Source organism: Ctenopharyngodon idella, chromosome 18 (genome assembly GCF_019924925.1).
Source record: "Ctenopharyngodon idella isolate HZGC_01 chromosome 18, HZGC01, whole genome shotgun sequence".
NCBI lineage: Eukaryota > Metazoa > Chordata > Actinopteri > Cypriniformes > Xenocyprididae > Ctenopharyngodon > Ctenopharyngodon idella.
Window position 1 is genome coordinate 5274474 of NC_067237.1, and position 23157 is coordinate 5297630.

The 23157-nt window shown below is 37.8% G+C and overlaps 1 protein-coding gene across 3 annotated transcripts in view; it reads left to right on the top strand.

Moving 5' to 3' along the window:
• The window catches only part of bcl9l (bcl9 like), a 59750-nt gene extending 36996 nt beyond the window's left edge, over window positions 1-22754 (top strand). For 2 of the 3 annotated variants that reach the window (XM_051870358.1, XM_051870360.1), the window contains exons 2-9: window positions 2629-2693; window positions 5189-5593; window positions 11111-11236; window positions 16809-16983; window positions 17292-17376; window positions 17776-20194; window positions 20721-20978; window positions 21167-22754. In XM_051870358.1, coding sequence (XP_051726318.1) covers window positions 5278-5593; window positions 11111-11236; window positions 16809-16983; window positions 17292-17376; window positions 17776-20194; window positions 20721-20978; window positions 21167-22392 — 4605 coding nt within the window. In that variant the 5' untranslated portion in view covers window positions 2629-2693; window positions 5189-5277 and the 3' untranslated portion in view covers window positions 22393-22754. The remainder of the gene's footprint in view (window positions 1-2628; window positions 2694-5188; window positions 5594-11110; window positions 11237-16808; window positions 16984-17291; window positions 17377-17775; window positions 20195-20720; window positions 20979-21166) is intronic. The other variant, XM_051870361.1, reaches the window with a different exon arrangement.
• The last annotated feature ends 403 nt before the right edge of the window (window positions 22755-23157 follow it).

The window sequence follows — 23157 nt, forward strand, 5'->3', positions numbered from 1 at the left end:
TAAAGACATCATTAAAACAGTTGACGTGACTGCAGTGGTTCAACCTTAATTTTATGAAGTGACGAGAACACTTTTTGTGTGCAAAAACAAAACAAAAATAATGACTTTATTCAACAATATCTTCTCTTCTGTGTTTAAAATTTAAAATACTAGCTTTTAGGGCTGCACAATTAATCAAAATATACAGAAATTGCGGTATGTCTTCAAATCACAATGGCTGGGATTTAATTATGCGCTCTGTGTTTCAGAGTGTAGCGCAGCACTGTGCTCTTTTATACATGATCCGCCAGTGTTTTCAGCATCTCAGAGCGGCTCGGTTCACAGTAAATGTTGCTCCACAAAAACTCCATCTCTGCATCTTCTTTGAGTTTAGGTCGCTTTAAAGGATTAGTTCACTTAAGAATTCAAATTTCCTGATAATTTACTCACCCCCATGTCATCCAAGATGTTTATGTCTTTCTTTCTTCAGTCGAAAAGAAATTAAGGTTTTTGAGGAAAACATTCTAGGATTTTTCTCCATATAGTGGACTTCACCGGGGTACCACGGGTTGAAGGTCCAAATTGCAGTTTCAGTGCAGCTTCAAAGGGCTCTACACGATCCCAGCCAAGGAATAAGGGTCTTATCTAGCAAAACGATCGGTTATTTAAAAAAAATAAAAATAAAAATAAAAATGTATATACTTTTGTAACCACAAATGCTCATCTTGCACTAGCTCTGCGATGCGCAACGCATTACGTAGTCAAGTTGGAAAGGTCACGCGTGACGTAGGTGGAAGTACCACCGAAAAACTCCATCTCATTTTGTCCTCCAACTTGTTTTACCTTTTTTGTAAAGGCCATTTGGCTTAGTCTTTGCATGTTCACTTTGTAGACACTTGCTCGGTACTTCAGTCTGCGTCACGCGTGACCTTTCCAATGTGATTACGTCATGCGTGGCAAGATGAGCATTTGTGGTTAAAAAGTACATGAATTTTTTATTTTTTTAGAAAATGCATATACATATACATATACATGTATGTATATATGTGTATATATATATATATATATATATATATATATGTATATATATATGTATATGTGTGTGTGTGTGTGTGTGTACATATATATGTGTATGTATATATATATACACACTTCACTATTATTTAGCCTTATATCACAAAGTGTTGGCCAAAATGTGCAGACTTGCTAACAAGCAAAGCATTTTTTTTTTTTTTTTTTTTTTTTTAAACCGCAAGCAGCTTTTAGAATCTGGAAAATAAGGCATATTTAATTTGATCATTTGCATGAATGTTGGTGTGTTTTGTTCAATAGGTGTCAGGGCGTCCTGTTCAGACCTGTATGTATGACATGTGCTGCATGCCTCTCCTACACGTTCTACATGACAGACCTGCAGCGATCGCATGGGAACTCCCTCAAAACACACACACACACACACACACACACACATGCAGGAGAGGTCTGCAGGTTATGGACACAGGCAGGTGGCTGCTAGGATTGTATGTAGTTTCTTTTCATTCACATGAGAGAAACCCAATCCTTCACACATTTCAGCCCTGGCTGAAAGTAACTCTTCTGGGTCTGCAGTAACTCTTGGAATGTGGTCAGTTTGTTTCAACTCCCATTTTTCCTCTGATAGAACCTCAGTCTGTAAATATATCTTAAAGTCGACATGAAATGGAAGTTGCGATAGTGTCTTCTTTACTGTTGTGACATATATCCAAGTGAAACAGCTTCTGGAATGAGAAAAATATAGGGTGGGATTTAATTTTTCGTCCTTTAGAAATTGATTGGATCGTAGAAAGTTGGACGTTGCCAACTAAATGGAAGCAGCACTGAATGGAAGTTTGCAGAGGTTTTATAGCCCCACCCTCTGCCTAGACATACGTCATGAAGAGAACAGAAGCCATTTTGAGGGGGAGGGAAGGTTAGCGTATTTAATGAAAGATTAAGAGGGCAGGTACATTCTCGTTTTAGTCTAGAGAGCATTTGATTGGACAAAAATGGACACGCCCCTGAGTGCAAGATGAGTCATCAGTCCATTTCCAGAAGTGAAAGACTGTACATTTTAAATGGGTATATATACTAAGGGTTAATTTAGTCACCTTTTCAGAGTAAGCCAGCATATAGATGATCTTAAGGTTTTTTTTAGGATCTATGTAAATATGTAAATTTTATAAGTAGATGCAAATTTAATGAATGATGTAAATATCGCTCTATTTCAGCTCTCACAAGGTGTCTAATATTTTTTACATTTGCAAAGAAAGGGAGTAGGAAATGAGAAAAAGAGAGAAAGAGTGAAAATAAGAATTGTTCGTTGAAAAATGAGATAATCTGGGTATTATTATTGAAGGTGGGGAGTTTTTGTGGTTTCTGCTCACTGTGGGTGGAGCAAATTAAACAAGAAACTCACTTCTGGGCATCAGGGTGTCCAAAAATCATTTACAGCCCCCTTCTTAAAGGGACAGTTACACCTCTACAAAAGTCTCTCTTTCAAAGGTTTTCATTTCTCTCCAGTCAGTATGCTTAAATGGCTCATTATTTCCTTTTTATATTTCTGTGTGATAATATATCATAATTGAATTCAATTAAAGCATAATTAAATCTCTCTTGTATGTGTGTGTGTTACAGATCAGTGTGTGTGCAGTGAGGAGACGTCGGAATGCACTTGATTGTTGGACCTTCATCCCAGTGAGGTGCGTAAATCAAACCCGCAGCATCTTCTGCAAACCTGCCATCAATGTCCTGACATTGTGTCTGCACTAAACATAAACAAAATTAGATCATTTTCATTATAATAAACAGAGTCCTATACTCTGTGACCTCCTCATGTGGTGTCACAACTCTCTCTCACTCTCTCTCTCTGTCTATATATATATATATATATATATATATATATATATATGATTTCAGTCAAAGGTAGTACATAAAGAAATCCACTAATTTTTTAGTTGTTGAAGTTTAGCGTCAACAGCTAATTAATCTATTAATGATCATTTCCAAGTGACATGCATTCCCTTAATATAATTTATTAACACATATAATTTACTTACTGTTTCTTTATTCTGTGAATGTATGGTCTATTTGTGTAACCAACATGGTTTTAGTTATGAGTTACCTTTGAAATACACTGCCATATTTTATGGCTGTATAAAAATAGCAAACAATTATTGAGTTGTATCATCTCTCTTGTGAGGTACATTGTGTTGTTGGCAATGACCTTTGAATCCTGTTGAAGCATTAAGTGTGTTTTGGTGCAGAATGAAGGACAAATGAAGAGATATCTGAAATGAATAGTCATGTTGAGAACTTGTTTAGTGATACGTAAACCTTCCTGAGATGTTATCCTGAAAGTTACAGGTACAGGATATGGCTGTAAGTAATTTTATATCATGTTATCACAATCTAGTTATTTGGTATGACATTGAACAAAATTTTTTAATAATTTTAATACGTATTATTATTTTTATCAAGACTTGACATTAATACCCGCCAAATGCGGGTGGATTTCAGCAGTGACGTGTAACTTCTAGCCACTTTGGCAGGTTTGAATTTTATATATAATATACAGTTTTCATTTGTAGTCTTTTAAAGGCATCTGAAATAATAAACTAAGTGCAATGTAGTGTTGTCAAAAATTTCTATTTTTTCGATACATATCGATACTGAAATATCTGAATACTTATTTTCTGCAGAACAGATACACAATAACATCTGCGCTTTCTCGCTTTCTCATTTCTCCGACAGCGAGTTGACACACAAACCCGCCTTCTCTCACTTGCTCCAGATGAATATTGTAGGTGTTACAGGGCTTGAATTTCGGCATGGTATTTCTGCATATTGTGCATAATTTTACTCATTCCCACAGATGTTGTTCTCTCACCCAAAGTGCACGCACATAAAGCCGCCTCCCAATACGAGATTGAGTTCTTTTTCGCTGCTTATTGTGCGTAAACAGTCAAATACACACAAAATAATGTCAAAATTCCAGTCTTGGTGAGTATTCACGTAAACACAGTCAGTAAGTGATCGTAAACAGTTGAGAAAGAAAACATGGACAATACATCCATTCACGATACAATTAATCTGGATCAATTCTAAAATTTTCCGAATGTATCGCGATTCTCTCTCGAATCAATTCTGAGCTTAGTTTTAACAGCAGATGGCGCTCTAGGCTAGTTTTTAACTTCACACTCAAATGCTCACGAAGAAGAGTGCTGGAGGGTCATGTAAGTGGTTAAATATACTTGCACCTCGTCTCAGAATGCTTTTGTGACGCAAGATTAATGTAAACACAGCCCACTGTGAACACCCTTTTAATTCGCTTCAACCTTTTCGAATTTTATGAATGATTATTTTAGGTTTAAGTGGTGTGTGTAAGGAATTGAAAGCAGGCAGAGTAGGGGCATTTCTAAAGCACGTAGCGCCATCTGCTGTTAAAAACTAAGCTCAGAGTTGATTTGAAAAGCACTCTAAAAATAACAGAATCGATATGGGATAATTGTATCGCAAATCGAGAATCAATGTATTGTCCCAGCCCTGATGTGTAACAGTATAACGGGTCCTTGTGTCAGGTCTTAAAGTGACAGCAGTGCTTACCTGCTGCCAAATTATGAGATAATATTAAAAATATCTATATCGGTGTCAAAATTGTGGCCAGTGAAAATGCTGAGTGGCTAGTAACTTTGGAAAACCACTAGCCACAGTGGCTGGTGAGCAAAAAAGTTAATGTCAAGCCTTGATTATTATTATTTTATTTTATTTTATTTTTTTTATATTAAATAATCATTTAATTAGTAATACATTGTTTTGAATATCCCAGCAAGTTAAATACTTTTATTTTCTTATTGTATTCAGAAGTTGATGAACATAAAGAGATTAGCATCAGTGCAAAAGCAACTTCACATTTTGTAACTCTTGAATTGAAAACAAAATACTAGTAAAACTAATATTATAAAATAGATACTTCAGACTTTAAACTCTGGTTGGATGAGCTACAATCGTAATATATCCATCATAAAAAAATAACTGCTTTATGCACAATTGTGACTTCACATGAGATTAACACTCTTTAATGATAACTGTTATACCGGCATTAGAGATGAAGTGGGTGAAATTTACTGTATGTTATTACTGGAAGTTACAAGACAAACTCTCACACTCTTTCATCTTTCTCTTTCTCTCTCTTCAGCTGTCTGTTTGCAGTCTCACTGACAGACAGACACAACATATTGCTGCAACCCAACCCCCTCAGTTTCCTCTCCATCACCAGCCAATCAAATGCACTCTGAAAATAAACTATCCAATCATGGCAAGCAAGTGACAAGCGGGTCCCAATCACAGCTCCCCAATGTAAACCAAGCACAGCAGCAAGGACCTGCTGGCAACCAAGGGTCAAAGGGCAGTGGGTCTGGGAGCCATGGAGTCAAATCCAACCAGATTTCTCCTGGCAACCCTGGACTGAAGAGCCTCAACCAATCAGGTGGTGGCATTGGTGGGATGATGAAGACCAAGGCAAAGAGGGAAAGGAGTGTCTCCATGGACACAGGAGACCAAAGAGAGTCACTCACCCCTGTTTTGGAGCCAGATGCCAAAGGTAGGCGTAATGCTACTCTCATCCTTAGACCGAATATCCACGGGCCGCCCACAGTCCGTTGACTGACTGTCTGATGCATACTGCACACAAAATGGCATGAGGTTTCTCAAAAACATCAGATCCAATCTGACCGACCAGCTTTACTGTACGTAATATCTGTTAGTTTTCTGAGTCACCTGAGAAATAAAGAACTAATCACTGGATTTGGCACCTGTATAATGATTTTAATTAACAAATGTACAGTACATTTTTACTCTAATTCAGCAAAAATAATAGTATTACAATAATTAAAATGTAATGAGAATCCCCATTTAAGTATAATGTGTATTACAAAAAACCCCAAAAGTAAAACACCCAGACTTTTTAAAGTAATGACAATTTGAGGGGAAACTGTGCTTAACTGTCTTGAGAATATTACATTATTACTAAATCATTATAATATTATGCTTACTATTTTTACATAGCTTCCTATTTTAGGAAGCTGATCTCTCACAGAGGGATCATCACGCTTGGGATTAAAAAGTTTGGAAATTGTGGTTTGTTTAGAGAATCTTTTCCTGTCTAAGTTGATGGTTCTGTCTCTAAATGACCAGAATATGCTGTAAAGTTGACCATATTTATGCCCATAATTAAAAGTCAGGCTATGGGAGACTAGCATAATACAAACACACATTCATGCGCATATGATACTCAACAGGCCATGCACGACTAAATTCAACACTACACGTATTCATTTTACTCATTTATATGTATCTCTCGATCAAACAATCTAAAAAAGGCCACACTTCTGGAATTCCCCTTTTAACTGGAAACACAGTAAAGATGAAACTGCCTGTTTTCTGCTACCCCAAAATGTCCTGACCTTTCTGAGCACACGTGTGTGTGTGTGTGTGTGTGTATGCTTATACGTGTATCATGTCAGATGTTATGCTCCTGAAACAGCACGCAATACGTGTGCACACAAGTGCTTGTGTTTTCCTGTTGGTCGTCCTGTTGTGTGTCACTCACTAATTAAGCGGGGGAAGAGAAAGACACTGCACACAGACAGGAAGTAGAATAGAGCGGGGTGGAGAGACTGAGGGGGAGGGAGACTATGCAACAAGTTCCTGAATGTCAACAGGTCTCCTAGTGCACATACATACATACACACAAACACACACAACACACACACACACACACACACACACACACACACACACACACACACACAGTTCCCTTATGTGGTTTGGTGATTCTGCCAAAAACATGTTTCACACCAAAGCGAAAGCAGAAAATGCGAAATTATATTTTGCCAAAGACAATTTTAAGAGCATTGAGATGTTTTTTTTTTTTTTTTTTTTTCCATTGTGACATTATTTTCAAGACAATTAAGCAGTTTCCCCTCAAATTGTCATTACTTTAAAAAGTCTGTTTTTTTTTGTTTTGTTTTTGTTTTTTTCTGTAATTCACACTATACTTAATGGTGATTCTCATTACATTTTAATTATTGTAATGCAATTATTTTTGTTGAATTAAAGTACAAATGTACAGTGCATTTTTTAAATTAAAATCATAAAAAGGCAGTGCAAAAATACTACAATTTTAAATTTTATATATATATATATATATATATATATATATATATATATAAAGGCTTGGGAGGGTTACTTTAAAAATGTATTCCGTTACAGTTACAAATTACTTCATAAACAATTATTCAGTAACATAATCCAAGTACCACAATATAAAAGTAATGTAATCTGATTACTTTTGGATTACTTCAAGGTCACATATATAAAGAAAGAAAGAAAGGGGTCAACTTTACTGTAAATAAATTGCATTTTTAAATTTAATTTTAATTATTTCTTCTCAATTTCTGCAAGTTTTTAAATGTTATACGTTCCATACTTTTGAATGGGTCTCAACAATAGAAATATTTTAAAATTCTGATAAATTATCTATTGCAATATTATTACATTGTTGTTATTTAGAGCATAAAAATATAAAAGTGACATCAGATCATAACAAAACTGAACAAGCTTGGATCAAACATTTCTGTTCATGTTTGTTCTGCTTTAATTTTAATGTTTAGGATTTTGGTTTCTTTTAAAACCAATTAAAACTAAGCAATCATGTCTCATTTCCATATCCTAGGAATACATAGCCCTGAATAATATTAATATATATATATATATATATATACACACACACACACATCTAGTGGCTACAGTATGGTATTACAGATTATTGTTTTAGTCCTTTGTTAAAGAAAGTGTTTTCGTAGCTGGAAGGCGGAGTTTGCACTGTACAACCATGTTGTTTGCATTTTCTTCTTTGAAAACAAAATAGCGGCGAAATTTCCATTAATTGAAAACGTTTTTCCCCGTTTAGCATCGTTTCAACTAGCAGCAGTGATTCAGTCTGCATCTGAGGAGATCGTAGCCGGATGTTATTTGCGCATGCACCAGCGGGTGGCTCACGTGAGTCATCACTGGCAACAGAACCAGGAAATACTGTATAATCAAGCAGCGCTTAATATGGTGTTATTATGGCAAAATAATGATTTATTTAGTTTTAAATTAAACCATTGTAATCCTGATAGTATTCCCCCTTTTTTCAAAATGTAACTGTAATCTGATTACTACGTTTTGGACGTAACTGTAACGCTGCATTCACACGGGGCGACTTTTCATTTACTTTGAATGGGTGACGTCATGCGTTGCCGAACTGAATTGTGGGTTCCGTCGCGCCGCTTCACTCGCATTGCAAGCGGCAGAAGTTGAAGATTTGACGTCACCCAATCAGATCGCTTTATGCAAACACCCTAGAGCAGTCACTAGCCAGTTGCATTCGTGCAACACCGGAAAGTAATGTGATTGGCTGTTATCACTATCACTATATTATATATATATTCTTCACTTTACAGTAATGAAAATTAGATAAAAATAAAATAAAATAAAAGTGATCACCAATTAATTGGCCACACATTCTATTGAAAAAAAAAAAAGCACTTTTTTTGTTAAATAATAAAAAATGAAAATAATGATAATTAGTGAATGCACTTTTTATCAGTAGGTCTACATTCCATTTTATTGTTGCAAAAATAAAAATGCATTATATATTTAAATTATTAAAAAATTAAAAATGGTTTACAATATCCCAAAATAAATTAATAAATTAATAAATATAAAAAAGTGTAACTGCTTCACCAGGACCATCATAAAAGGAATCATTCACCAAAATGAAAATTCACCAATGACTCGCTGCATGTCAGTAGTTGCTGTACTGATTGGACGCTACTCTGTTTCTACTTCTGGTTGCCCTAGTAACACTTATGAATGCCACTACCGCTAAAATGTTGTGCAATGTCATTCCTTGTTAACCGGTTTTTATGCCACATCATGTGTCACTCATAACAAAGATGCAAGAGAATCAACTCATGCTGAGCTCTTTGGCATTGTTGACTCTCTGTCTAGGCTGACAGCGCATAAACCTGACGGCGCGGTAGATTTAAATGTGTGACAGCGGACAAGATGGAGAATTAGTGCAAAGCATGGGGTGGGGAATACGAGCAAAGCATGTTCCTGACAGGTCTCGTAAGAATCACCCAAACAGCTTCTGCCCAATATAAAAAGCAATAACAGGTCTTCTCTTCCTGGACTGCGGAGGCGTGTTTTTCTTTTTACTCTGTGTGTGTGTGTGTGTGTGTGTGTGTGTGTGTGTGTGTGTGTGTGCAGTTTCTTTTTGTTTGGTTCATTGTGCGATTCTTATTTTATTTCCATTTGCCCAGTGCTTTGTGTATGTTGTGTGTGTGTATTAGAGAGAGCGATCAGGGGAAATAACGGGGCAATAGTGTGATTTTGAGAAACTGAGTCATCTGGGCTTCCTGTAATAGCACTGAAGCACCTTTGTGTGTGAATACACACTCTCACGCTTTCACACAAACACTCACACCTGTTTGGCTTTATAACCGCATGGAAGGTAGAAGATGGGTTATTATAGGTTTGAAAATATCATTTATTTTTATTTCAGTTTGTGTTTTGATTAAGTCATTTTACTGAAACAATATTAAATATTTTAATAACATTTAAAATATAAATAATATAAATAATAATATTTTTAAAAAATCTTAAAATAGTTAAAAAATAATTTTATAGTTTTGAAAATATCATTTATTTTAATTTTAATTAGGGTTTTGATTGCAAAATGTAATTTACTGAAATGTTTAAAATAATATATATTTGATATTTTTTAATAATATTAAATATTTAAATAACATTTAAAATATAAATACTTATATTTTAAAATATCTTAAAATAATTTAAAATATTTAAAATAAAAATTATTTAATTTATTTACTGAAATGTTTAAAATAATATATTTGAAAATAATAATAGTTTTGAAATTATAATTAATTTTATTTCAATTATTGCTTTGATTAAAAATGTCATTTTACTGAAATGTTTAAAATAATATATATTTGATATTTTTAAATAATATATATATAATATAAATAATATTTTAAAATATCTTAAAATAATTTGACAAATAACTTATAGTTTTGAAAATATAATTTATTTTTATTTCAATTAGTGTTTTGATTAAAAAAATCATCATTTTACTAAAATGTTTAAAATAATATTAATATATTTTATATTTTTATAATAATATTAAATATTTTAATAACATTTAAAATATACTTATATTTTAAAATATCTTAAAATAATATAAAATATTTAAAATAAAAATTATTTAATTTAAAACTGTCAAGTCATGGAATTTATTAATAAAAATATGAGTGCTTGCTTCTAGTCTTAGTTCAGTTACAGTATAGTTTTAACCATAATACTCTTGGTTGTGGAGAAAGAGTGGAGCGGATCAGAAATGTGGTGGCGAGATCCTTTCCATCACTATCCAGCTGTTTAACAGGGAGAATTTCCTCTCTCTTTCTAAGTAAATATTGTTCACCCGGTAGAAAAGCAAACAGAAAGACATTCAAATGAAATGCAAGTCAGCCACTTCAGACCACTCGACTGCCACACCTGGAAAGGACCAATGATTAAAGAGAAAGTAGACCAGAGAGAGAGAGAGAGAGAGCTGACTCACTCATTTACGTAAACTGATGTCTGCTGGGAACAAAAGAGGATGCAGAAAAGGTCAGCTCTTTATCTCTGCCCATCGCCAACACGGCATGCGCAGGACGAGGACACCACAACCTAACTGTGTGCTCTCTTCCTCTCGTTTTCACACTCTCTCTCCCCTGTTTTCTCCCTCACCGCGTCTGGTATTCAAGGTTAGGGGATGTTTCAAGGCTTTGGAGGCCTTGTGTCCTCTCATACCACTTAAATGCCAAAACATTTCTGGAGTGCTCTGTGTCTGGAGTATGTGACAATACTATCAGTTTTAAATGTGCAGTTTGTGGGTGTTTGCTTATAGCAATGTGGATAGAAACGGTATTGTCATATATAAACATGTCTAATTGATTTGAAGCATGTTTACGTTGTTGTGCCTTGTGTGTTTTTTCTCAATGGTGTCCAGTAGAGGGCGTGATGCGCAGCAAACGCCGGTGTGTGCTGGAGAGAAAGCAGCCGTACAGTGGTGATGAATGGTGTTCAGGGGCCGAAACTGAGGAAGAGGATGAGAAACCGCTTTCTGCCACACACCGTGAGTACACCCACACACACGCACACACACACACAGTACTGCCAGGCTCTACCTGTACATAAACACTGTCTTATAAACCTTAATGAATGTTTCTTCCTGTAGACTGTTTACATAAATGTCTGGTTGACGTCGTCATAAAAACACGCAGTCCTGTTGATTCAGTGGGGAAAAAAGGCTAAATTTTGTAATTCAGCTCACATATACATTTCAGAGTTTGAAAAAACATAACAGAAGATTGAACTCAATTACATTAATGAAATCAATGTTGTTTATTTAGCACAAAAATGGGCCCTTTTCACAGACTGTGATGACGCGTTTCTACAGTTATCAACATTGCAAATATAGCAAAGTTATTGGTCTCACTTTATATTAAGTGTCTTTAAAGGAACACTCCACTTTTTTTGAAAATAGGCTCATTTTCCAACTCCCCTAGAGTTAAACAGTTGAGTTTTACCGTTTTCGAATCCATTCAGCCGATCTCCGGGTCTGGCGGTACCACTTTTAGCATAGCTTAGCATAGTTCATTGAATCTTATTAGACCGTTAGCGTCTCGTTAAAAAAATTACCAAAGAGTTTCAATATTTTTCCTATTTAAAACTTGACTCTTCTGTAGTTACATCGTGTACTAAGACCGACGGAAAATTAAAAGTTGCGATTTTCTAGGCCGATATGACTAGGAACTATATTGTCATTTCGGCGTAATAATCAAGGAACTTTGCTGCCGTACCATGGCTGCAGCAGGCGCAATGATATTACGCAGCGCCTGTGACCCCCTGCTTGCACAGGGTGCGTGCCTTGCAACCGTGGAGACATTTGTGAGAGATGCTGCGTAATATCATTGCGCCTGCTGCAGCCATGGTACGGCAGCAAAGTTCCTTGATTATTATAGACATATAAACAACATTTAAAAACTTGATTTTCACCACAGCGGGTCTATAATATAAATTTAACACTATACTTTGTGTTATATTACATTGGCATCAGAAAACTAGTTAAAGGGATAGTTCACCCAAAAATGAAAATTTGATGTTTATCTGCTTAACTCCAGGGCATCCAAGATGTAGGTGACTTTGTTTCTTCAATAGAACACAAATGATGATTTTTCACTCCAACCGTTGCGGTCTGTCAGTCGTATAATGCTTGTCAATGGGAACTCCATCTATAAGAGTAAAAAAAAACATGCACAGACAAATCCAAATAAAACCCTGCGGCTCGTGACGACACATTGACGTCTTAAGACACGAAACAATCGGTTTGTGCGAGAAACCGAACAGTATTTATATCATTTTTTACCTCTAATACTATGTCCAACTGCCTTGAGCGCACGCACTCCATCCGGCGTGTGAGGTCTAAATGCACTCTGATGCCGGAAGTGATCGCTCGCACTCATTGACATATACACACGAAAGATGACTTCCGTCATCAGAGCGCGTTTTTAGACCTCACCAACCTGATGCTCAAGGCAGTTGGACATAGTGGTGTAATAGAGGTAAAAAATTATATAAATACTGTTCGGTTTCTCACACAAACTGATCGTTTCGTGTCTTAGGACATCAATGTGTCGTCACGAGCTGTAGGGTTTAATTTGGATTTGTCTGTGCATGTTTTTTTGACTCTTATAGATGGAGTTCCCATTGCCATGCATTATACGACTGACTGACCGCAACGGTTGGAGTTAAAAATCATCATTTGTGTTCTACTAAAGAAACAAAGTCACCTACATCTTGGATGCCCTGGGGGTAAGCAGATAAACATCAAATTTAAATTTTTGGGTGAACTATCCCTTTAATGCTGCTGCATTAAGGCTGACAGAGTGAAGTAAGAATGCTTTTTCAATTTAAATAAACTGATAAATGCATTTATAATGTATTTCACAAGAAAAATTACATGACTACTTGTATAAATGCACATCTTTTAGATCTTTGCCAACTGTCGGATGTTATAACAGTCATTCCTTTTCCACTGCAACACCTCACATTAAACTGCGTGTGTTTGTGTCTGCGAGCATGGCTGTGCATCTGTCAGTTGGTGACCACAAGCCTGGAGTGTGTGTGCGCCCTGCACACTGTGTGCTACCTGCTATTAAGAATAAAGCTGGGAAAGAGCCATTTGAAGACAAAAAACAGAAATAAAAACAGCCCTAGTAACGGTTATGAATGACACTACCGTTTTTAATGCTCTAAAAACACACTGGAAGGAAAAAAGTAAGTACATGTTGTTAATTAATATTATTCAGTACTTAAATGTGTAATTACACTGTAACAAGGACACCTTAAAATAAAGTGTAACCAGAGTTGTATATAAAATGCAGCAGCGCATAATGCATCATATCAAAGATGCGAGAATCAGAACATGATGAGTTTATCTATGCTGACATCTAAACTTAATTGGTAACACTTTACAATAAGGTTCATTTGTTAGTAAATGATGAAATTAACATTAACGAAGTTTAATAAATGCTGTAGAAGTGCACTTCATTATTAGTTCATTTTTATTAAAGTGGTTAACTATTGTTAACTAATGAACCTTGTTGTAAAGTGTTACCACTTAATTGGTTCTTGTGTGTATTGTCAGCACTGTAGGTTTTAATGTGTCAGAGTGTACAAAACCTCCACTGCATTACGATAATGAGAATTAAGGTGGTGTGAAGGAGTTTAATTGTCATAAAAATGCACATTATTTTAAGCAAAATATAATTTCTTTTCGGTTATACTTTATTTTACTGTCCTTGTTACAGTGCAATTATACATTAAGTACTAAGTGTTAATGTTAATTAACTACGTGTACAGTACTTACTATAGGGTTAGGATTAGGTTATATATATATATATATATATATATATATATATATATATAAAAATTATTATTTTTTTGGACAATACCTATTTTAACACAACTATTCGCCGATTGCAATATTTTATCACTCTCTTTAATCACTGTCTTTTATTTGAACTTTATTAAAATAGATTAAAATAGATTGTCATTAAAATAGATTAGTGTTTTGATCATGTTTTAAATTAGCAAAGTTCAAAAACACATGCATACTAGCTAGTTTATTGCTACATCATCAAATAATTTCTATTGAATTCCATGGAATGGATCCATTTAACATTCAACAGGCCACCATAAATTCATAAATACAACAGAACAAAAGTACAGAAATAGTCATCATATAAAATATATTCTTCATTCTATAAATTAAATATACATTAATCCTTACAAAAGTTATTTAGTCAAGAGTAGTGAGCAATTTTTTGTCTTTTGTTGTTTGATTATCACTAAGACAGCAGCGCAGCAGGAATATTAGGCTGCTGTCACTTTAAGAGCTGCACTGATCCAGTATACTGGTACACAAGCGTTTTATTTCTCAGCTGTTTACGCTCCATTAAGACAACCAACTATGTTTACAAGGATACTCGCCAATACGGGCATTTTGATATGATTTTGTGTGAATTAGAAGAAGTGAATAAGAACTTGATTCAATATTTGCGCGCTGTCTAAAACACGGCTTTCCAGGTGCGCGCTTTGGATGTGTGCGCACACAAAACTTCTCACACAGTGAGTAGAATTGAGTTCTCTTTCATGTCTTGTGCTTGAATATTTAAATTCCCAAGGCTTAAAAATGTGGCCTCACTGGCCCTGGGCAGTCCTTTTTTTGTATTTTGTACAGATTTAATTTTGTTTTAGCTAGTGTTTAATTATTTTACCCAGAGAAAAACATTGCAACAGACATTAAACAACTCAGTGCCTTTGTTGCGGTCATTCCGGGGGGCACCACAATACGATTGAAAAGGCACTTTACTTACGCTTAAAGGTGCAGGACCCCCTCCTTCCCTATAGTTATTACTATAGTAACTACATGCAACATGTGTAACAAGGACACTGTAAAATAAAGTGTTAGCTTTTTTTCTTTTGATTTTGGGGTGAAATACGACCAGGACATGTTCCTCTCAGGTCTCATGAGATTTAGCCAAACAGCTTCTCAACAAAGAAAAGCTGTGAAAGAGGCATACTGTATGAAGACTTGCTCAATCTTTGACAGCCTCAATCACCATTTACTTTCATTGTACAGTATGGAAAAAAGATGCAATGAAAATGAATGGTAACTAAGGCTGTGAAACGTAATGCCTAAATATCTTTTTGTGTGGGTTTGAAGCAAATGATGACAGAATTTTCATTTTTGGGTGAAATATCACTTAAAAGTTCTGCTCACGACTGCCACAATTGGCATATAGTTATTTAAATGACAACAAACCCCTATAATGTGCTATTATATGTTATATTTTTCTACATCATTGGGTTTACCCACATTTCCAAAGTTATATTTATATTATATTTATATATTTAGTATGTTTTTTAAGATATTTATCAACTACACCTTATAATGCCATTTGTATCTGACAAAGCAATTGAAATATTATAAATGTAAAAGTGTAATGTTGACATTACAATGTGAACTTGCCCTGTAATAGCATGAAAGGTATGATATTGAGCTTTCAGAGCTATTGTCCCCTCTTGTGAAGTAAGCTCAGCTTCCCTTATCTGTGTATAGACACGTGACTGAAGGTGTGTCATGAAACATTACCTGCACAAGGGCAACACAACACCAATAACATACTCGGTGTTGCCCTTTAAGAAAAATGCACAGGTCTGTAACCTTGACCTTGCCTGAGTCATATCAGAATTTTAAAGACATTAGGATGAATCAAAGTTCGCTAATATTTTGTGTGCTGTAACTTGTTCACAAATTTACGACTAATTTCCATTCCTTTAATGTGACTTTCATGTGACAGAACATGGCCTATTTTGTACAAATCTTCAGTGTTTCATATCTGCCCACATAAATTCATGACGTAAATGCTTAGCTACTAGACGTTTATAATGGAACTGAATCTCTGGGAAGTTTTCTGTGGGATTTAGCTCCTCCTTGTGGTTTTCCGGAATATGTTTTTTTTTTTTTTTTTTTTTGGGTAATAAACAAACATCTCTGTTTGTAAGAGTAGACTGTATGAGTGGTAATACTAATTAATAGATGCATATTGAATGCATAAAGCGTACAAGATACTGATATAATAAGCCAATGATTCTCAAACTTTTCAGATTGTGTAACAATTATCAATCACCCTCACCATCCTATTTCACCTAAACAGCCAGAGCTATAATCTTATTTTTTAAATATAAAAAAGTGCTACAAAATCACTTGTATCAGACAATATTCTGATATTTATTTATTATTAATATTTAAATAATTCATATTTATTTCATAAATAAGAATTATTATTGCTTCTTACCTTCTCTTAAATAGATAGTTGGGCACGTACATTCACAAGTGACATTATGTTTGTTGAGTTAATTATTTGTCATATGAATGACTGCTATCAGTGTTTGTAATGTGACATTTTTTTTTGTCAATAAAACACTGCCATATGACATCAGGTGACCTATGTAAAATGTTTAAATACCGTATGTAACTAGATCAGTTGTCATTACAAATATTTTTTCACTCATTCACTTTTTTTTTTTTTTTTTTATCTTTCTTCTATCCTTCTCTTTCTTTTGCAACACTTGCACAGGTGAGCATGTGATGTGTCCTAGTCAGGGCCACTCTGTTTCATCTGCCACAGGCCATGTTAGTGATCCAGGAGGTCCAGGACTAGGGTCTGGCCATGGACCCAGTATTCGCACAGATCTGCATCCTCGACCCCCTCAGCAAGTAGTGTATGTCTTCACCACCAGCCTAGCCAACAGGTCAGTATGACCGCTTTGTTTCTGTCCCAATAGACTCTGCAGCTTCACAGCCTGATTTTCAAATAAACAAATGGGACATTTACCCTATATTGCCATGTTTAAGCCGGAAATGTTTGAGAAAGCCACAACAAAGGAGTTGACTTTTATGCATATATTAACATAGCAGACCATTTTCACCACACTCTTGTGATAGATGTAGGAGTGTGCTTTTACAAGCCATTGTCACGACTGAATAGAAAACTATGAAAATATTAGAAAAATGTTCATACTTATTTTGTTGTTCAACAAGCTATTTTTATTTTCTGCAGTGCTGCAGAGGCAGTGATGCATGGCCATACAGACTCCATCCTCTTGTATCATCAGCAGAATGTCCCTCGTACTAAGCTGGACCAGGTCTGTCTTTATATATAGACATATAGTGTACATACATGCCTGCATATTTTTATGTTAGATTATAAAATGTTTAAGCTATATGGGTGTGTTTATGTTTGTAATCATGATCCATATGTAAATGCTCTTAAAATACCAAGTAGAGTGGAAAAAATGTATCATAATATCCACACTTGCAGGTGCTGCATGGTGTGAGACATTGCATTTGTTTAAATGGCTATTTAAATCACAATGCTCATCTTTGTTCCTGTTTCTGTTTTGATATGAAACAGTAGTCTTTTGTGATTTATTGAGCTGAGACTAATTAACATTAACAGCACCCCCACCTCTGTCTTTCTCTCTTTTTCTTTTTTCTTTTCTTTTTTTTTTTTTTTTTTTTTTTTTTTGTATTTGAATGAGCAGTCTACTAGTGTTGGAAAACTCTCCAACCTAACAGAGCAGATCAGCTCTAGTCATAGTCCACCCATTGGCACACCCAAATCCCAAAGTGGTACGCCCCGGCCAGCTTCCGTTGGTGCAGTTGTGGGAGGACATCTTCCTGGCACCACTACTCCTTCTTCCACAGGCCATCCAGACAGTGAGCCAGCCCAAACCCACCGAGGAGGAGGAACATCAAGCAGCAACAGCCGCTCTGCAGTTCATTCACTGGGCCCAGGAAGTTCAGGCCCACAGTCTGTAGGGGTTTCAGGAACAGAAGGAGTGGACAGGCCAGGTACAATTCCCCACCATGGTGCAGGTGTGTCTCCTTCCTCAAGTCCCTCTGCATTATCTGCACACCGTCAGAGTGAGCTGGGCCAACTTGGAGGGTCAGGAAACACAGATGGCCTCTCTAAGGAGCAGCTGGAACATCGTGAACGCTCTTTGCAGACTCTTCGAGACATTGAGAGGTTGCTTCTCCGTAGTGGAGCCGGTGCTGGCCATGAAGAACCAAGAGGTCCTAATGGCAATCCTAATGGCACTAATATCAACAACAATAATAGTAATGATGGGGGTAGGGGTTTGGAAGATGGTGAGAATGGTGGGGGGAATGCTGGTAATTGCCATAGCAACAATGCTGGTATGCCTCATGTCAGTGGAATGAAAAAATATGAGGAGCCATTACAGTCCATCATCTCACAGACACAAAATCTTGGTGGGCCTGGATTGGATGACTCGCTGATGGGCCCACACCATGGTATGCCACCACATTCCCACCACCTCTCCTCACCCTCAGGGTTAGACATGGGGCCCCTTCTTGGACATGAGAGTGTAACACCAGAGCAGCTAGCTTGGAGGAAGCTACAAGAGGAGTACTACCAGGAGAAAAGGCGGCAACACGAGATGAACCCCCACCAACATCCCCAGCATTTCCGCATGATCCCAGAAATGGGCATGCCTGGGGGACCTCCAATGCTGATGAGAGGCCCCCCACCACCATATCACAGTAAGCCTGGTGATCAACAGTGGGGGCCAGGGCCAATGGTTGGGGGAGGAATGGGAGGGAATTCACGAATAATGGACATGCACCAGGAAGGTCCTCGAGGGCCAAGGTTTCTTGGACAGATGCGAGGTCCGTCAAGTGGTGGGGGTTACCCAGAAAGCCCTGGAGGAGTTCTAGGTATGGAGGGGTTGGGGCCTCAAAGACCTCCAAGGCCAGGCATGGGCTGGTTAGAGGAAATGCCTCCAAACATGGGTGGTGGAGGCCCATTTCATGGGTGCTATCCTCCAGGGGGGCCTGGGGGACCTCCCCAGCACTTTCAAGGTGATTTGGATCGCCCTATAACACGGGAAGAGATGTTCCGCAGACTCCATAGATTAGACATGCAGCAAATATCCAGACAGCAGCAGCAGGCAGGGATTGGAGGCCCTAGGATGATAGATAACTCTGGGGGACCAGGCTTCCCCAATCCTGGAATGGGTGGAGGCCCACCCTCCCGTGGTGATCCAATGGACTTTCCTGGTTCTCGGACTATAATGGGCTCTCCTATTGGTGGAGTAGGCAGTGATGGTGGCCCCACAATGAGAGACATAGTTGACTCTCCATTAGGGGGTAACCTCAATATGAGTATGGGCATGAATATGAATCCACAGCAGCAGCAGTTGCTGGCTCAGAAGCTGAGGGGAGGTCCTGGAATTGGCGGACGGCTTGGAGAGATGTTGAACCCTGAAGACATTTCCCGCATTAGGGCTTCACAGAATGGCCGGGGTAGTTCTAACAAAGGAATGATCCCTGGGCCAGATGGACCTCTTCAGTTCCCCAATCAGAGCTCCTTTCCTGGTAGTCAAGGTGATGGCTCATACATGCAGCAGCCAGGCTCTGATATGTTTGGACCAGATCAGCCAGGTCCTCCCCACATGAGCAGCACCTCAAGACTTAGTCACATTCCCATAAACTCTGGCTCAAGGGGTACAGACCTTGGTGCTCGACACCCTCCTGACCTGCCCATTAGTGTTAACCCAATGGGTTCCCCAGCTATACCACCATCTCACCAGCTTAAATCGCCTTCTCTTAGCCAGGAGCCATCACCCCTCATGCCTTCACCCTCTGCAGCAGGCCTGAAATCACCCAGCCAGTTACCACAGAGTGGTCCATCTCACCCTCCTCTACCAGCAGCCTCTGGGGCTGGAACACCCTCTTCCACCTCTATCAAGTCCCCCCAGGTAATAGGTCCTTCTCTTGGTCTTCGCTCACCATCTGGCTCCCCTGGACACCTTAAATCTCCGACCATGCCTGTCGCTTCACCTGGCTGGACTGCCTCACCCAAGACTGCTATGCCTAGCCCTGGAGGGCCTCCTAGTGTCAAGGTCGCAGGCAATGGAGGCAGCAGTTCCACTGATACAGGTAAAAATGTTCTTAGGAATATGAATCAAATATACAAAAATGGTGTGCACATCTAAAACCAAATTGGGCTCAGGTGCAAGACAACAAAATAACAATGAATGAACAAAGAAAATAGATGTCCGCACACTGAAATTGCAACTCCAAAAGTTTACCAAACAGTGCAACTTTTCGACCAGTCAGATCTTCATCGGGCACAATACCCTTGTGGAGTGAGACTCAATTCTTTGTAAGCACATGTGATAACAAAGATTGGAAACACACACAGAGTCGTGTGACAATTGATCAGAAACACACACAGAGTCATGTGACAAAGAAATAACACCTTGAAATAAAAAACATGAACTTTGAATTCTTTAAAAGGTGCGCTGTTTGGTAAATCTCTTTGGGAAAACTTGTTGGAGCTGCAATTTTAGTGTGCACACATTTATTTTCTTTGTTCATTCATATAAATATGAAAATGAATTTTGTGCATATTCTTGCTTTTTACATGATTTACATGTCTTCCACCATTTTTTGTTTACATTAGGTATGTCCCTGCCACCTAGGAGTTCCAACTCAACGCCCATCAGTCAGCCTACCAACTCTATCAATCCTAGCATGCCTTTCACATCCTCACCAGATGCCCCTCCCTCCCAGAATCCTCTATCCCTTATAATGTCTCAGATGTCAAAGTATGCCATGCCTAGCTCCACTCCGCTCTACCATGACGCCATCAAGACAATTGCCACATCGGATGATGAGATGCTACCCGATAGACCCCTCCTACCTGGAATCAACATGTCAGGTACAGATTTTACATTTGATCACCTGTTTTAGAATCCAGAACTCAATGCACCATGGAAGTGATAATATAAAAATGAGTTTATTCTCCTTCAGATCAATGCCCATTATATTATTTTGCCTTTACAATTGCTTTCTTTGTTTAATAGAGAAGTTATTCATTAAAATCATTACATGTAATCTCTTTTTCAGTTGGCAACATGGGAAATCACCAGTCTACACAGATGCTCCTCTCCTCGCAGGGTTCAATGGGACCTCACAGTGGTCCGCAAAGTCCAATGGGAATGGCTCTCCAAGGAGGCCCACAGCTATCCCATGATCCCTCTGGACCTATGCTCCCATCCCCAAACCCTATGGGAATACCAGGAATGACCTCAGCAATAATGGGAGGTGGACCTCCAGATGGAATAGGGCCCTGTAATGTTTCCCCAATGCACCCCCAAAACCAGATGGGAGGATTCCCTCGTATGCAGGGACCCCTTCACTCCCCTATTGGTGGTATGGGGCAACAGTACCCCCAGCGTCCTGATGAGGTCTTATCGCCCCAACAGATGCATCTTCTAAGTAAAGGCATGTCTCACCAGCGGCCTCCTCACCAACCAGACTCTTTTCCATCCATGCCCATGGGTGATGGTCCAGACCTAAGTGAGGTCATTAGGCCCACACATACAGGCATTCCTGAGTTTGATCTTTCCCGTATCATTCCCGCGGACAAGCCCAGCAGCACCCTACAGTACTTCCCCAAGAGTGAAGCCATGTCCCAGCCACAGCAAAATCCTCACCAGGGCCAACCGCCTCCACAGGCTTCTTCTGCTCAACTGCTCAAACAGCTCTCCTCGTCTGGGCCTCCCCATAGCAGCGTCCCCTCCTCCAACCCCCATATTGCTAACCTACAGAACATGATGGCTGAGCAACAGCTGCCCCTACACCCCTCACACTCACATTGTGGGATGCGCCCAGGAATGGGCATGCCTCAGATTGGCTCCAGGGGCATGGGATCAGGAGGTGGGATGGGGCCCATATGCCACCCAGGGCACATGATGGGCAGGACAGGCATGTCTCCTCAACAGCAGCTCCAGCAACAACACCACCATCAGCAACAGCAGGCCATGATGGCCAATAACCTCTTACAACACCCGTCCCACCCTCCCCGTGGCATGCTGTCTCCACAGCAGCACCCTCATAATCTTATGGCCCAGCAGAATCTGATGATGATGCAGGCTAAGCAGCGGGGCATGGCTCTCCCTGGGGAGCACTTTGGCCAGCAGGGCGCTCTCATGTCCCCTCAGGGACCTATGATGGGACCTCCACATTCACAGTCTGGCATGATGGGCCCCCAGAGTCTTAGACAACGGAGCATGTCACTGGACAGCCCATTGGGCTATGGGCCTGGCAGTATGGCCAACATGCCCTTTTAAACTAGCTTATCTGTAATACTGTAAAAACCTTGTTTCTTAATGGCTATTTCTCATTTGGACATGTTTTTATTGCCATTGACTAACTGTGGCAATAAAATGCTAAAGACTTTGGTTTAAGTAATAATCTCTTGATGCTGAAGTTAACATTGGGAGAAAAGGAAACTGTTGAGAACTATCATTACAGTTAAGTAACAAAATCTGAAGCCATTTTTTAAGATATTTGTAAAATATGTATATTTGAGATCAATGTGTTTGATTGCAAAGGTTAAAGGAAAAAAGCCTCTGGGTTTCTATGTTCTAATTACATTCTGGCTACCAAACTGTTGTGGAAGGTAATATATAAATATCTATATATAAATATTTTATATATATATATATATATATATATATATATGTATATGTGTGTGTATATATATATATATATATATATATATGTATATATATATCTATAAATATATGTATATATATATCTATATATATATATATATATATATAAATATATGTATATATATATCTATATATAATATATATAATATATATATAAATATATATATATATATATATATATATACATACATTTATATATATATATTATATATATATATATATATATAGTTGCTGTAAATAAGATGCAATTTGTGCTTGTTTGCAACTGTTCTGTATACTGTGTTTTATTAGAAATCTAATAACAAAAATATGAAAAAAAAAAAAATCTGTTCAGCTACTTTGTCTTGGCCTTCTTTGATGTGTATGAGGGGACATTTT